Genomic DNA, 14,994 nt, shown 5'->3' on the forward strand with positions numbered 1-14,994 from the left:
AGATCCGGTCGACCATGAACAGCTAGAAGTCCTGTGTTGTAACATTTCACCCGATCACCGCAAAAATCAGTGAACTAGGGAGCGCGCGAAAGTGGGGTGAGCCGGTCTAGCGTAAGATGCATTCTGAAGGGTGCACAGTGGAAAGTGTACATTCCAAGACTGCTACACATGATCAACGAGGACGATCCGGATCGTAGTGCGAATGGTTTGAGCACATGGTTCGCGAGGATGGGGAATTTGCAGGGACAGTTGTGTGGTCTGACGAGGCGCAATTCAAACTTAACGGTACTGTGAACCGCCACAATTGTGTCTACTGGTCGCCCGTCAATCCGCACGTTTATGTGGAAAAGGCGGTGAATCTTAAGGGGCTTAACGTGTGGTGTGGTCTGTCATCGCGTGGTTTGATTGGTCCCTTCTTCTTTGAGGGTACCGTAACCGGTGAGGTGTATCTCGAAATGCTTCAGTCAAGGATTTTGCCTGCCATCCGAACCCTATTTGGCGATGAAATGTTTTACCTGCAGCAAGATGGAGCCCCGCCTCACTACCATCGCGATGTCAGGTCGTACCTGGATGACACTCTCCCCGGACGGTGGATAGGTCGACGCGGTGCTATTGAGTACCCACCTTGGTCCCCTGATTTGACACCACTGGACTTCTACCTGTGGGGGACCCTCAAGGATGATGTGTATCGACAAAAAAACAACTACACTCAACGAGCTACGTGAAAAAATAGTAGCATCATGTGCTGCCATTATGCCAGATACACTGACGGCCGTAGTACGGTCTGCAGTTCGGCACCATCGGAGTTGTTTACAAGTTGCTGGTGGTCATTTTGAACATCTAACATAACTCTCTCTCAGTGCCAAAAATTGTACCCAAAGTCAATTTTGTCCGAAGATATGGACTATCAAACAGTGAGTACATTTGTTTGGACCCCCCTGTATATTGGTGAACTTCCAGGGAAAAAGAGTCAAACTGGGATTGGTGCTAGTGAAGAAGTTTATGTGATGCAATCAAACTGGCGGGGACTTCTTTCAAAAAGAGTATTGTTGCCTCATGACAATCTCTCTGACCCCTATATACAGGGGATACACTATGTGCGAGGTGTTGGAACATTCATAATACAATCTGGACCTTGCACCCACCATCAGACTTTCACTTCTTTCGACCTTTTGAAAGAACATTTGCAGAATCAGAAGTTTGCTAATTACAAGGTAATGCAGGGAGTGCAAAGTTGGTTCACGGCTATGACACAAAAAAAATTACTTGTAAATTCCCGTCATTTCTTGGCTTTCTCTCATTCAATCAGTTGCAGTGTGAATCTGGAGGGTGTGAGAGGTGATGAGAATGGGGCAGGTTTTGCACCTAGGACAATTGAATTTGTGGGCAGGGGGATACTAGTTGTGTGGTGAAGGGGTGTTGTGGATCAGGATGTTTTGGAGGATTGGGGTGAGAGGGAAGGGAGGTAATTTGAAAAAACTCTGGGCTTGTTGGGAAAGATGTTTCTGGTTTCAGGATCACTGTGGAGAATGGGGAGGAGGGAGGTTTGTGTGTGCCTGATTTTGTTGAGGTGAGATGGTTGGAGGTAGCTTGGGATATTTGTCTGGTGACCAGAGTGGAGGGACACCCATGGTTGACCAGGGCTTGGTGTTTTGAAGGGTATAGTTCATTCGGGAGTGATGGTAGTGATGTTGCGTTTCAATTTTTCACATTATTTGGGTAAAATGACTGCATATTCATTTCTTACTTATACCATTTTAATCAAAATTTCACAGACTCTTGTCCATTTTCAATCATGGTTCTTGTGATTTTAAGCATGATTTTTCAGATCACTACCCATGAGATATGCAGACTGCATCAAAATTATGTGGTGAAAAACAAATTTCTTTACAACAGAAATTTAGTAAATATGGAGTAAATACATATTAAATATATTTTTTTATCAAATAAATTATATTATTATGAGTTCACCTGCGAAGTTGAAGGGAAGTGCAACCAAAAATAAATTATCTATATATAGATGCAACTGCAAATTTGTTTCATCGTAAATAATGCAAAAAAAAAACTAACTATAAAAAGACTTGCCGTAAAAATGAATCTAAGGAAAACAATCTACACATAGACTCTGCCACGAATAAACATTCCATACAGCACCATGCCATGAAGGCACATTTTGGGGATGTGGGGTAGTCAGACCACCCCAGCTCAATTCCACATTGCACAAAAATATTTTTTTAGGAACTGACAGAGCATCAACAATTGATTGTCGAGTCAAGATGGTGGATGGAGCATGTTTCCTTGCTCCTCAAGTTTAGCCTGTGTTCTTGTAATGTTTTGTGCCATTTGTGTCTTTCAATGTCATGAAACTGAGAAGTTACACTCTGGCTCATCATTGTGGGCTAGGGATCCTGTGATCACCAACTGGGTACTTGGTTATAGAAGTTACTACATTCCAGCTACTCAAATTGTTTCTGAGCTCTCCGCAGTCATGTCTCTGCTGCCGGTACAATAGGACCCGCACCCTCAAGATAAGTCACCAATCCTTGCCAGCTACCGTCACTTCCTGTGCCTCGTGCTCCTGTGTGGTGATGTTCATCTGAATCCCGGGCTTCTCCAACAGAAAGTTACCTCCCTATTAGTCTATTACCAAAATGATCAAAGCACAAAAAATAAACTCACCTACTGTATTACTCATGACACAGCTGCTGAACTATAGTTGGTTGGTGTTTACAGATACCTGGCTGAATGACACTGTTCCAGACAATGAATTGCCTTTGGCAAATCACTTCAATATTTTTAGAAATGATCGTCCTGTGCGAAGGGAAGGGGGAGTGATGGTGTGTGTAAATATAAAGTGGAAAAGCAAAATTTGCAAGGATCTAAACCATGCTTGTGAAATTGTCTTGTTGAAATAATCATCAAACAGCAGGAAAATTTAAATTGGTTCATATTATCACCTGCAAAAACTCTTCATTTCCATTGCATATTCTAGAAACCTGCAGGGACTCAGTCTTAGTAGAATTAATGTGTGGTGATTTAATGACTTCAACCTATCCATCGACTGGAACACTCCCACTTCTGCCCAGCTGACAAATGGTTCATGGACAATTTTGTAAATGATCTTGGTTTGAAACAGTTCAACATGTAAAAAAATGCAGTGATAGTAACTTAGACTACATTCTGGCAACACTGCCAGATCCAGAAATAACACAGACCATGACTCACTAGATGTCCTTGTATACCTGTCCCCCCCCCCCCCCCCCCTTGGGGAAGAGAAAGTCTCAGCCACAAAACCAGCCTTGTTGCCTGTGGTGGAATGTACCCTAGGATGACTGTTCGTTGGCGTACTGCACACCATGATTGAGGACTTCATGCTGACCAGGAAACCAAAACTGACAAAATATCTGGTGGATTGACAATGAACTTTTCCTGGTGTTAAAAAACAAAAAGGAAGCCTGGAATTTGTGGAAGCAGTGGCCCAGTGCGCATACACACCAAACCTTCCATGACTTCAGACGTCACTCCAAACATTTACTTAGGAAAAGTATAGGGACTATATAAACAATGTAACAACACAGTGCCTCACTAATCCAAAGAAATTCTATACATTGTTAAATTCAAGAAAGTATAAACAACATGTCCCCATGAAAATCATGTGCCCATACACTGGTCTTTAGGCCCAGATGGAATTCCTACAATTTTCCTCCATATAACTGAGAACTCCTAGGTTCATCCTCTCTTTCTCTTTTGCTAAATAGGTGGTTCTCTGAAGGCATGTTTCCTCAGATGTTCAAGAAAGCCAACGTTGTACCAATTTACAAATCTGGAGATAAAAATAGTGCTACATCATGCAGACAAATCTCACTCCTATAACGACCATCTATAATCTGTGAGAAAATCATTAAGAACAGATTAGTCAGATTTACATCTCAGCATATCAGTACTGCCCAACATGGTTGTTTTCTTCCAGGTAGCTCTTGCTTGACTAATCTTTCAGTTCTCCTTTCACATGTCACTAAGGCTATTTCCAAAAATTCCCAGCTAGATGTAACATACTTGGACATTTCAATAGCATTTACCACAATAAATCATACTCTTCTTATTCACAAATTATTGATTGATTGATTGATTTGTTGTTTTAAGTCCACTTTATGCACTGGACCTACAGTTTAAAGTGGGATCTGAACCACTTGTGCCTCCACTGGGTATCAAATCCGGGATCCCTTGATTACAAGGCGACGACATTACCACTGCGCCATCGGGGACGCACCATTCACAAATTATGAATCAGATTTAACATACATGGCAAATTTCTCTCCTTAATACAGGAATAACTACACTCTTTCAGGCATCTCTTCTGATTTTGTTCCTGTCATGTCTGGGGTGACACAAGCGAGTGTCTTGGGTCCTCTCTTGTTCATCCAATACATGGATGATCTCCCACAAAGACTTTCCTCACTTCCTGTCAATATGCTCATTCATGTTTGCTGATGACTAAACTTTTCAAAGAAATCTCAACTAAACAAGATGTTGCAATCCTCATAGCTACAACTAAAAGCGTTATGTGCCTCTTAGGCCTTCTTTACAGATTCACTGAAATTGATAATCCATCTTCCCTTAGCCTTTGATTGATTGATTGATTGATTTTGCTTATTTTTAACTTTTTGTGCCACTTATGGCTACTTTGCGAAGATGGGGGTGACGATATGATGTGATATGATGAAATTGATATTGAACATTTTTATTTCATTATGCAAATATAAATTGAGAAAAAATTAGAATTAAAATTACAAAGAAAATATGGTAAGAAGAGAACTTTCTGCCATAACGTAAGGACGCACCCTGGCTAAAAATACCCAGAAGAAAAATTACTTCTTAAGTCTGATTTTAATTGTTTTAAAGCATGTAATTAGTAATACCTTCATTAACATACTGTAATTCTATTAATTTTGAACATTTGAATTGAATCGCACATACAAACTAGAAAAAATAACACTGAAACATATGAACATGTGTGAAATTTACCCAGGCAGTGTTTCTACAGCTCTGTACATGGAACTAATGAACTGACAGCCGATTCAAGGTCCCAACATTTAGAAGGGTTCATTGGAAAGCTACTGAAGACAATCGACTGTAATTTTTACCCTTATGGGTTAAACACTAAATGCAAGTTGTCTGCTCAGTTACAGTGTTGTTATTCTTGATCATTACGTGAAAGAAAATGCCATTGAATTGACATGCAAAAATTTATTGTTTAGGTGCCGAGATAGCATACGAAACCACACACTGTCTGAAGCCCACATTGCAGGCTTTTAAATGTTCTAGCTCATCAGTAATGTTCTGTTCATTTTTGAGTGCTGTGTAATTATAACCCACTTTTCGACTGAACCTTTTCGTGTTTTTTTCTGAAAAGAAGAAAGCATTATGATATACAGTGGAACCCGGATTTTAAGTTCCTCGATTTTACATTTTCCCACATTATACATTCAATTTTGATGGTCTCAACAGAGCAAAATTTTATAAATTTTCCTCGATTTTTCATTTTCCTGAATTTTGAAGTTTTTCAGTTTGGTTCCATGAAAAAATGTAAAATCAAAGTTCCATTGTATAAAACATGGCATTAAGCAAGTTTTTGAACAAATTTCCAATGATATTCCAGTTTTAATTGTTACTCACATCTCTGTACTGGTTGACTTCACTTGGACACAAAAACTGCTCTTCTAGGTGGTCATTGAAAATCTTTGTAATACTGCCTGCAAATTCTCTTGCTGCACTCTCCCTGCAAAAGGAAAAGATGAAATTAAGCTTAAGCATACAGAATAATGTTCATCTAAATTTTAACACATTCATATTTCTAATTTAATTTGTTAACACAAGTAGACCCATTACAGAATTAGAAATAGAAGCCAAGAGGGAACAAGAGCAGAGGATGCATACTGATGAGAGTATTTGATAACAGTCGTGACATATTCTTTTTGGTCCAAATAGTAGGATATTTAATTAATAATTAAAATTTTTAACCACAATAGAAGAAATATTGTACTTTTACACTTCACTTACTAGAATTGTATTTCTGTGGCAAGGACCTATTTCTAGAATCAATATTAATTTGATTATTTCCTTGGTTTTCTTCTTATTTTCTGGGCTTGTAAGTGGACACCAAACATTTGTAGAAGTTGTCTATTTACCCACTCAAAATACCTCTTCTTTTCTCTCCCATGCATGTCACATGGCCTGCCATCTAAGTAGTCTTGATTTTTCATTATTCTAATAATATCTGGACATGAATACATATTATGCAGTTCTAAATTATGTAACATTATCCACTCACTCACCTGTCTCCCCATCCCTTTTAGCTCCAAATATTTTTCTAAGGATTTTATTTTCAAATACTCTCAGTTTATGTTCCTCTTTTAATGTATGGACAAAGTTTCACATCCACATAATAACACAGCCAAAATTTCTGTTTTGTATATTTTAACTTTTTAATTCTTTAGATATTATATGACAAGATAAAAGTTCATGAAGAGAAAAGTAACATGCATTTCCTGAATTAAGTCTGCTTTTTATTTCCTCTTAGTATCACCTCTTGTGTTAGTAATACTCATTAGTATTTGAATTTGGCAATAACAATAACTCAAATGAGTTATTATCAATAATAAAATTTTGATTATTATCCAACACTTTTGTTTTGGCCTGTAAGCATGTATTTAGTTTTCCATTTGCTAACTTCCAAACCTCTCTCTTTAGCTGCTTTTAAAAATATTTAACATTATTCTTGTTACAAGTTTGTTGTGTAAAGAACACAAGTATGAACATCTTTTGAATTCAGAGGGAATTTGTAGTTGCTGCCACATTACCAAACACATACTTTGCATTACAGTTCATATGGTTCATTGATAACTATCATCTGTAATTTTTAATCTCAAATATATCCAGCTATGCATAAGTCTGTCTAGGATATTAATACCATGTATGAAGTGTTGATCGGCAATGCTATTCTTTGTTCATTACTGTCTCCGTACTCAATTCCCCCATTTGCAGAGCACAATTTGCTCTTGGGTTTTACAATTCCTTCCATGCATTTGGCAATCCAGTTGGCAAATCTAAAGATCCATGTACTCCATGGTGGAAAGACTAAAGAGGTGGATGCAAGCCGATCATGAAAACTCTCCCTTCCGGCGCATGATGTAATCATCGTTGCCGGAGAGGACTACAGGGAGTATGTTCGCTTTACAATGAAACATTATTCATGAAACAAATTTCAACTACAGACTCAAAATAACTTCAAAACACGCGGAATAACCATAACCATGGTGTGCTGAGCCAGGCACGTATCCAAGGAGGGTGCTTAGGGGGCTGTTGTCTTCTCGAATAATGTGATGATAATTTAAGGAGATACAATTATCGAGCCAAGACGAAGAATGTTCTATAACCCTGTTATTGCTAATAGCACGTATCCAAGGTAGGAATCAGGGGGCTCGAGCCCCCCCCCCCACACACACCTTCAGGAAATATTTCTCTTTACATTAGATAAAATTAGGATTTTTGCTTTCTGAATAATGTGACGATAATTTAAGGGGAGAAATACTTATCAAGGCAAGACAGAATGTTCAATAACCCTGTTGTTGATAATACTGCACGTAAACTTTTTTTGAGCTTTCAGTATTGTCGCAGCAAACTTTAGCACTATGTAGAGACTTGTCAGCAATTGGAAGCTGCACAGCAAAGGTATCACCACACATAGAGCGATTCGTTGTAATTTTTAATCTCTGGAAGGCGCGAGAGGGAATGTTCTTGATTAAGTGGATTTGAACTACTGGCAATATTTATAAATCGTTTATCTGCGCAACGTTCTAGAATGTACTGAGGATATAAATACGCATTAATTAGAACCATTCCTAAATAGAAATTCTTTGACCCAACCTTGGATCCAATGAGAAAAATGGCGTTGTCTCTGACATCATTTCCTTTTAAGCGTTCAATTCAAGGACTTGTTCATGATTAATTTGATTGTGTTAAAGGTGCTTTAAATTATAAAAACTTCTAGTGAGTTGTTTTTAAAAATGTGTCCGAGATAAAGAGTGGCGTGCCAACGATTTTCGGCAGTGAGAGGGGTTACGCATACTATTTTTGGTAGTCAGTCCTCATTTTGCCACATTTTCCTGTTTTTGATGTTCTTTTTTTAAGGACTGTGTCAACCAACGCTCCCTTGGGCACGTCACTGGAGATACCTAAATGAGTAAGCATTTGATCATATTGGGAGAAGAAACATTAGATAATTGTTTCGTGATCCAGCTTTATTCTATAGAAGACTTCCTTCCACCGGGGAGGGGGGGGGGTAAAGGTGGCCAGAGCATGGTACTGATTACATCATTACTCATTTCCGTGTAAAATACAACTACCAGTATGAAATTCATAGCTAGACAAACAGTGTTTTCAGAAAAGCTGGCTTTTTTGAATGTGCAGTTCTTTCTGTTATCTTCATATTTCAGTAGGCAACATATTCACGTAACTAGAGTAGTATTGCATATATTTTTAATATAATCTAATAGTATATGATTTTCAACATTTGAATTTGTCAGACGAAAATGCACATAAGGCAAAAAAGAAAATAGGACGTTGTGTGCATGTATTGCATGTGTGTGTGTGTATGTGAAAGTGCATGTATTTGGTTAGTAAGCGTTAAATTCCATAATGTCTCCAGTACTATTGTCCATATTTCATCACTTTAGAATGCCTCAAAAGAAATAAATTATGTGGATGCACTCTCGGCTCCGGCAGTTCTTGTAGTAATTGTACGAAGGAAGGAAATTGTTATTTTTGCTGCTTAATATGATGCATATTGTTTTCTTTGTCAAACATGCTTTGCTTTGATGGGTGCCAATTTCATAACAAAAGAAATATTCGTGCTGAATATCATCTGGTGGCAATATGTATTTGTTATTCTTGTTATTGTTGTGAAAGCCAGCATCGTTTGTAAATGTACAACAAAGGCAGCTGACTGTTGCCCATCAGAGAGAGGCATAATACTGCTTAAGGAGGAGTGTTCGTGCTCCAACTGTTGAGGTTTAACATGTTCGCAGTGCAAGTTATTAGTTCACAAACCAGTGGTAGTGTCAGTCAGTCGTGTATCACATGTCCTTGCAGTTCCAGTTATTGGGAGTGAACAGTTAAAATGCCACCAGGTCCATTAATGCAATGAAAAATTAATACATTGTTTACTTTATTTGAAATCACACAATTAATGAATCACTATGACTAAGTCTTCTTTGTATCATTTTAGGTAATTTTATGCATGTGTTAGTCTATATTCCATATTTAGCGAAGTTTTAGTCCATATGTATGTACATATAAAGCCACTTGTTAGCACATATTAATCCCAGCCTGGTTACAATATGGCTTTTAAAATTCAACGTTTAGATAGAGATGAGTTCTCTAATTTCCTTGTTATACGAACAGCTGTGCCTCGGCCCACTGTAGCGATTTTTCTATCAAGCAGATTAGCAACACTGGTTCTTGCGCTGTGCTGCGCCGATCGTGGCAAAGATTCATGTATCTGCCTTTACAATAAAGTGGCAAATAAATGCTGAGCATGGTGAGTTAACCCTGATATGCACGAAGGAATTCAATATCAACAAGAGTTTTCTGAATTTTATACCAACCTGTAATGATTGCTTTCTAGATCTATTGCTTACAAGCTCAGCCGACTTAGTTCTAAGTATCAGGCAAAGGTGAATCAGCAGTGTTGTCAGATCACACAGTGTTAGAGTGTAGTATCTCAATTTTCCGTAGCACCAGGAATGTCAACTTGTCTAGTAAACAATCCTATGATTAGCATAAAGCAAATGTGAATGAAATCAGGGACGAATTAAATCACATACCATGGGATGTGATGCAATTCTGTGACGATGCTAATGATATGTGAAAGTTTTTATGAACTCTTGTTCGGTGAAACAGTTCCTAAAATATGAGAAAAAACAAGACAATTCCCGGTGTGGTTTGACAAGGAACTCATACAAGCGATGAAGGTTAAGGAGCAAGTACACAAAAATGGAAGGTGTAGAAACTAATGTGTGATTATGTCGCGTTTTCCGCACATAGGCCATCATTTAAAAAAATGCATAAAATAAAGTACAGGGAATATTTAATCAACTTGGAAGAGCAAATAGAAATTTCGAAGTGTCATGTGAGCTCTTTTGTGACTATTTTGCTAGCTTTTTTTATGTTCCTGCTGATAATGATGTATCAATCACAGAGCAGGAAGACATTTATTCCAACAATTCATTTGGTTTGATTTGGTGTTTTAAGTCCACTTTATGCACAGTAAGGCTAATTGGGACTGGACCTACAGTTTAAAGTGGGATCCGAACCACTATGTGCCTCCACCGTGTATCGAGCCCGGGACCCCTTGATTACAAGGCAACGACGCTACCACTGCGCCATCGGGGAGGCCCATTTATTCCAACAATATACCACAACTTTGTGTAACTAATGAGGAAGTTAATGCAAATTTCTTAACCTACATAAGGGGAAATCGACAGGATCTGACCTAATATCTACACATTTCTACCAACAGGGTCAGTGGATTCTCAGATCCCTTAACAATGTTGTAGAGAAAAATTTTAGAAACCGGTATCTATCCTATAAGATGGAAAAAAGCTTTAGTAACACCAATTCATAAATCAGGTGACAAGCATGACATTTGTAATTATCGTCCTATATCACTCCCGCCTATTTTTTCCAAGGTATTTAAATCGCTTATATGCAACCACCTTAAATGGCACCTGAGGGATGCAATTGCACCCCCAACAACATGGTTTTGTAGCGGGAGATCAACGGTTACAAACTTAGCTTTAATAACACAGGATATATTGCTGATAGCTTTAACACCAGACAACAAATGGATGTTATTTACACTGACATGAGTAAAGCATTTGACAAGCTGAATCACGTAATTCTCATACAAAGACTACGTTCAGTGGGGGTATCAGGTCAGCTATTAGAACTGTTAACTAGTTATATATCAAAACGTATGCAAACTGTTGTATTGAACGGTTCTTCATCTTCTGAAAGGGAGGTGTTATCTGGAGTGCCCCAAGGTTCCAACTTAGGCCCATACTTGTTTTTATTATTTGTAAATGATGTGCCCCTAAAAATGCAAAAAGCTACAGTCTTAATGTACGCAGATGACGTAAAGTTGTACCACCAGATTTGGTCAGTAGACACGACTGCATAAAACTACAAGATGATTTGAACAATTTTGCCGAGTGGTGCACACAAACAGGAATGGTCCTGAACATAAATAAGTGCAAGATTGTATCTTTTAGTAATATGAAAAGAGTTGTCTCTTACGACTATAGTATAGACAATAAAATAGTTCAACGAACAAACACTGTCATAGATTTAGATGTTACTTTTACTTCTGACTTAACATTTAATTGTCATTATCAAGCGATCATAAAATAAAGTCTGAAGCTTGTAGGTTTTATCAGGAGAAACTTCAGTTTCAATGGTAAATAGGATATACATCTCACTAATTCGCCCAATGTTAGAATATTGCAGTTCAATATGGAATCCTCAGCATAAGACTTGGGAGGACACGGTGGAATAGGTACAAATGCAAATGGTCAAATGGTTTAAAGGCAATATTGAATATCATAATAGAAATTATGTAATGTTATGTAACCATTTTGGTATCAACACCTTGTGATCTAATGTTTTTACATAAATTAGTAAGACAAGATTGGCTATGTTCTGAGCTGTTAGAGAAAATAAACTTCCATGTAACACCTTTTACAGTGAGGAACAGACCACCTTTCTATACACCATTCTCAAGGTTAAACATACACAAAAACTGTCCAATAGTAAGAGTTCAGGAATTGTTTAATGAGTTATTCTTTGTGCATTATTTGGACATATTTTTTGATTCATGTAATGCTATTAGGTGCAAAATTCTATAAACCATTATACGAGGCATGTTCGGAAAGTAAGTACCGAAAGGCAGTAAAAAATAAAGCAAAATTAGTTCCATACCTTTTTTTATTTGCATTGCATTCTACAAACATTAAACTACAGCGTGTCCCGCTTATACGTATAATGAAAGAAAAAATCACAACTTTTTTATTTACCAATATTTTTTGTCCAAACTTTGTACAAACATGTAACAGTAACAACTCAGAAATTTTCTTACAAATCAAGAAAACTAGCGCACTTCCACATGTGAACCATTAGTGGCACGGCCTCAAGCCACACGTTTTGAAGCATGTGCAGGGTAATGTTGCGTACTGCAACCACAAATCTTGCAAATCTCTAACCGGTGTACAGTAAACTTTGTTCTTAACACACCCCCACAACAAAAAATCACACACAGTAAGGTCTGGCGAATGTGGGGGCCATTCAATAAAATTCAAACCTCTTACTATCCATTTTCCATTGAAATGCTTGTCCAGGAAGTCTCTAACGAGATTTGAGAAATTAACCGGTTTCACGTAACTGTTTTTCCCATTTCTTTATTGAAATGTACGATGGAACTACTTCTTTAGCACCCAAACCATAACGTGCATGAAATCGTCTCTGCACAAGTGTCACAGACTTCACTTCAGACAACGTTAAAACACAAAACACCTTTTCTTGTGGCGACCACATGACGATGGCTACTGCGAAACTGATATCAGTTTTCAAGACATTCTGGATACTGCGCAAACGCTGAATGTGTTGCTAAAAAAAATTTCTGAGTTATTCTTTAAAATGAAACAACAATCACATCATTCTGACAGTTTGCTTAGAAGTTATGAATTTTTCTTTTATTATACGTATAAGCGGGACACGCTGTACTTTTCTACATAGTTTCCACCATTGTTCAAGCATTTGTTCAAAGCGTGGCACTAGTTTTTGGATCCCATCATCATAGAATGTTCCCGCCTGTGATGAAAGCCATCCACGCACTGCTGCTTCGATGTCGTCATCCTCATTGAAACGCTGATCAGCAAGAAACTTCTTCACATGAAGAAAGAGATGGTAGTCACTTGGTGCAAGTCAGGGCTGTAAGGCAGATGATCAAATTGTTCCCAGCGGAATGACGTGATCAAATTTTGAGTTTGTTGGGCCGTATGCGGATGAGCATTGTTGTGAAGCACTTCTTTTATTTTGAATTGCACGACACAGCCAGATTAATGTGTCACAGTATGCATCTTTGTTGATGGTCTGTCCTCTAGGCAAGAATTCAACCAGCAAAACCCCCTTTCTGTCCCAAAACATGATCTTGCGGGTGGAAATTAACTGCTTGAATTTCCTCTTGACTGGCGATACTGTATGCCTCCATTCCATAGATGCTGCCTTGATTCAGGAGTTATATGAGACAGGCATGTCTCATCACCAGTGACAACATGGCTCAAAAACTAGTCACTTTCCTCTGCATATCGCGACAACAACGTTAGCGCACTGGTAGACCTTTTGTTTTTGTGTTCCTGTCAGGTTCTTTGGCACCCACCTTCAGCACAATTTTAGATATTCCAGGTGATCTGTCAAAATTTCATAGAGGACTGTTCTGAAAATTCCATTGAAAGCCACGATATTGTGAAGCGTCTGTTTTCATGAATTTCCATGTCGACAGCATGCACCAATTCCTCTGTCATAACAGATCGCTGACAGCTCCTTGGTTCATTGTGAACTGTCTCACGACCATCTTTAAACATCCGTAATTTCCTCACCATCCATTCACTCATTGCACCCTCTCCATAGACCCCACACAGTTGATGGTGGATGTATACCAGTTTCACGTTTCTTGCATTGAGAAAAGGAATCACAGACTGGACTTCACAGTCGGTGGGTCGATTGATTTTCTTGAACATTTCAAACCTTTAGGAAACTATGAAGAAAAAGCATGACCAGCTCCCATGAGTGCCTGTGGCTTACTAACAGATGAAGGATGTCCGCGAGAACTCATACAGTTGCAACTGCAGCGCTACAGCAGCAATATTAGCAAACGGTACTTACTTTACGAATATGCCTCGTATTTTATCGGATTTGTCTGTAAATGAGATTTAACTGTATTTATATGTTGTCACACTATCATAAATTTTAACATTATTTTATGTATTAACATTATTGTTAACATTTGTGTATATTATCAAAATTATGTTTGTTTGTTCAGCATAGATGGGACTTCGATAGACAAATAAAGAAATTAATATACAAACAAAAAAAGAACTGAAATATTGTGTAGTTTTGATGAAATGGCATGTTAATTGTCGCCATCCCACTTGGCCTGAGGGGAAGGGGTGGAGGTGAGTCACCCTTTTTCACTCCTAGTTCCAACATCCCTATTTAGCTCTAACTTAAATCTCTCAAGAATTTTAAAGCCATGATCACTTACTGTTCGGGAATATCACTTGTAAATTTGACAAAATCTTCTAATATCTCTTCTACATTCTCCATGGCTGGAAGTTGAATAATCTGAAAATGAGACATAAAAACAATTATGGAACTCTAACACAAGTTCAAATTTTAAATTTTCTTATAAGTGGTTAGAGTGTTCGTTAGGATGTACAAAATTGAAAAACTTGAAAGAAATGTATTCAAGTTGCTTGACTTGGGTTTTATATATTTTCATTTGGTTATGTTTAACTGATTATCTACATCTTTAGGATTACTACAATGACAACAATTGGCTTTTTGATGAAGTACTGAATGAACACAATAAAACACCCACAAAATGATCAAGATTAAAACCCAATCATTCAGTTGCAAGTTGACTGACTAAGGCTTACCTATCATATTACCAATAATAATTCTTACCAAAAACAAAACATCAAATAAACCCTACCCTGATGTGCTACTTAACATTTTCCTTCTATTGTACGAAATAAATAAAATTATAAATGACACTTACTTTATTCTCTTTTGTGATCATATCCCTGTCATCATCTAACCAGTCTTTCAGGTCATCTGGCAAGTTTTCCAATAAATCTGGTTCCTCCTGAAATGAACACA

The 14,994-nt window shown here is 37.8% G+C and overlaps 1 protein-coding gene across 3 annotated transcripts in view; it reads right to left on the reverse strand.

Moving 5' to 3' along the window:
• Positions 1-14,994, reverse strand: part of LOC145984055 (uncharacterized) — an 81,908-nt gene that overhangs the window by 16,025 nt on the left and 50,889 nt on the right. For all 3 annotated transcript variants that reach the window (XR_014441277.1, XM_083117422.1, XM_083117421.1), the window contains exons 5-7: positions 14,894-14,980; positions 14,378-14,457; positions 5,677-5,779 (exon numbers count right to left, since the gene is read on the reverse strand). Coding sequence is in view for 2 of the 3 variants with exons in the window: in XM_083117422.1 (XP_082973548.1) it covers positions 5,677-5,779; positions 14,378-14,457; positions 14,894-14,980 (270 nt within the window). In the remaining variant the exon portion in view is untranslated. The remainder of the gene's footprint in view (positions 1-5,676; positions 5,780-14,377; positions 14,458-14,893; positions 14,981-14,994) is intronic.

Source organism: Lepisma saccharinum, chromosome 2 (assembly GCF_977018435.1).
Source record: "Lepisma saccharinum chromosome 2, izLepSacc3.1, whole genome shotgun sequence".
NCBI lineage: Eukaryota > Metazoa > Arthropoda > Insecta > Zygentoma > Lepismatidae > Lepisma > Lepisma saccharinum.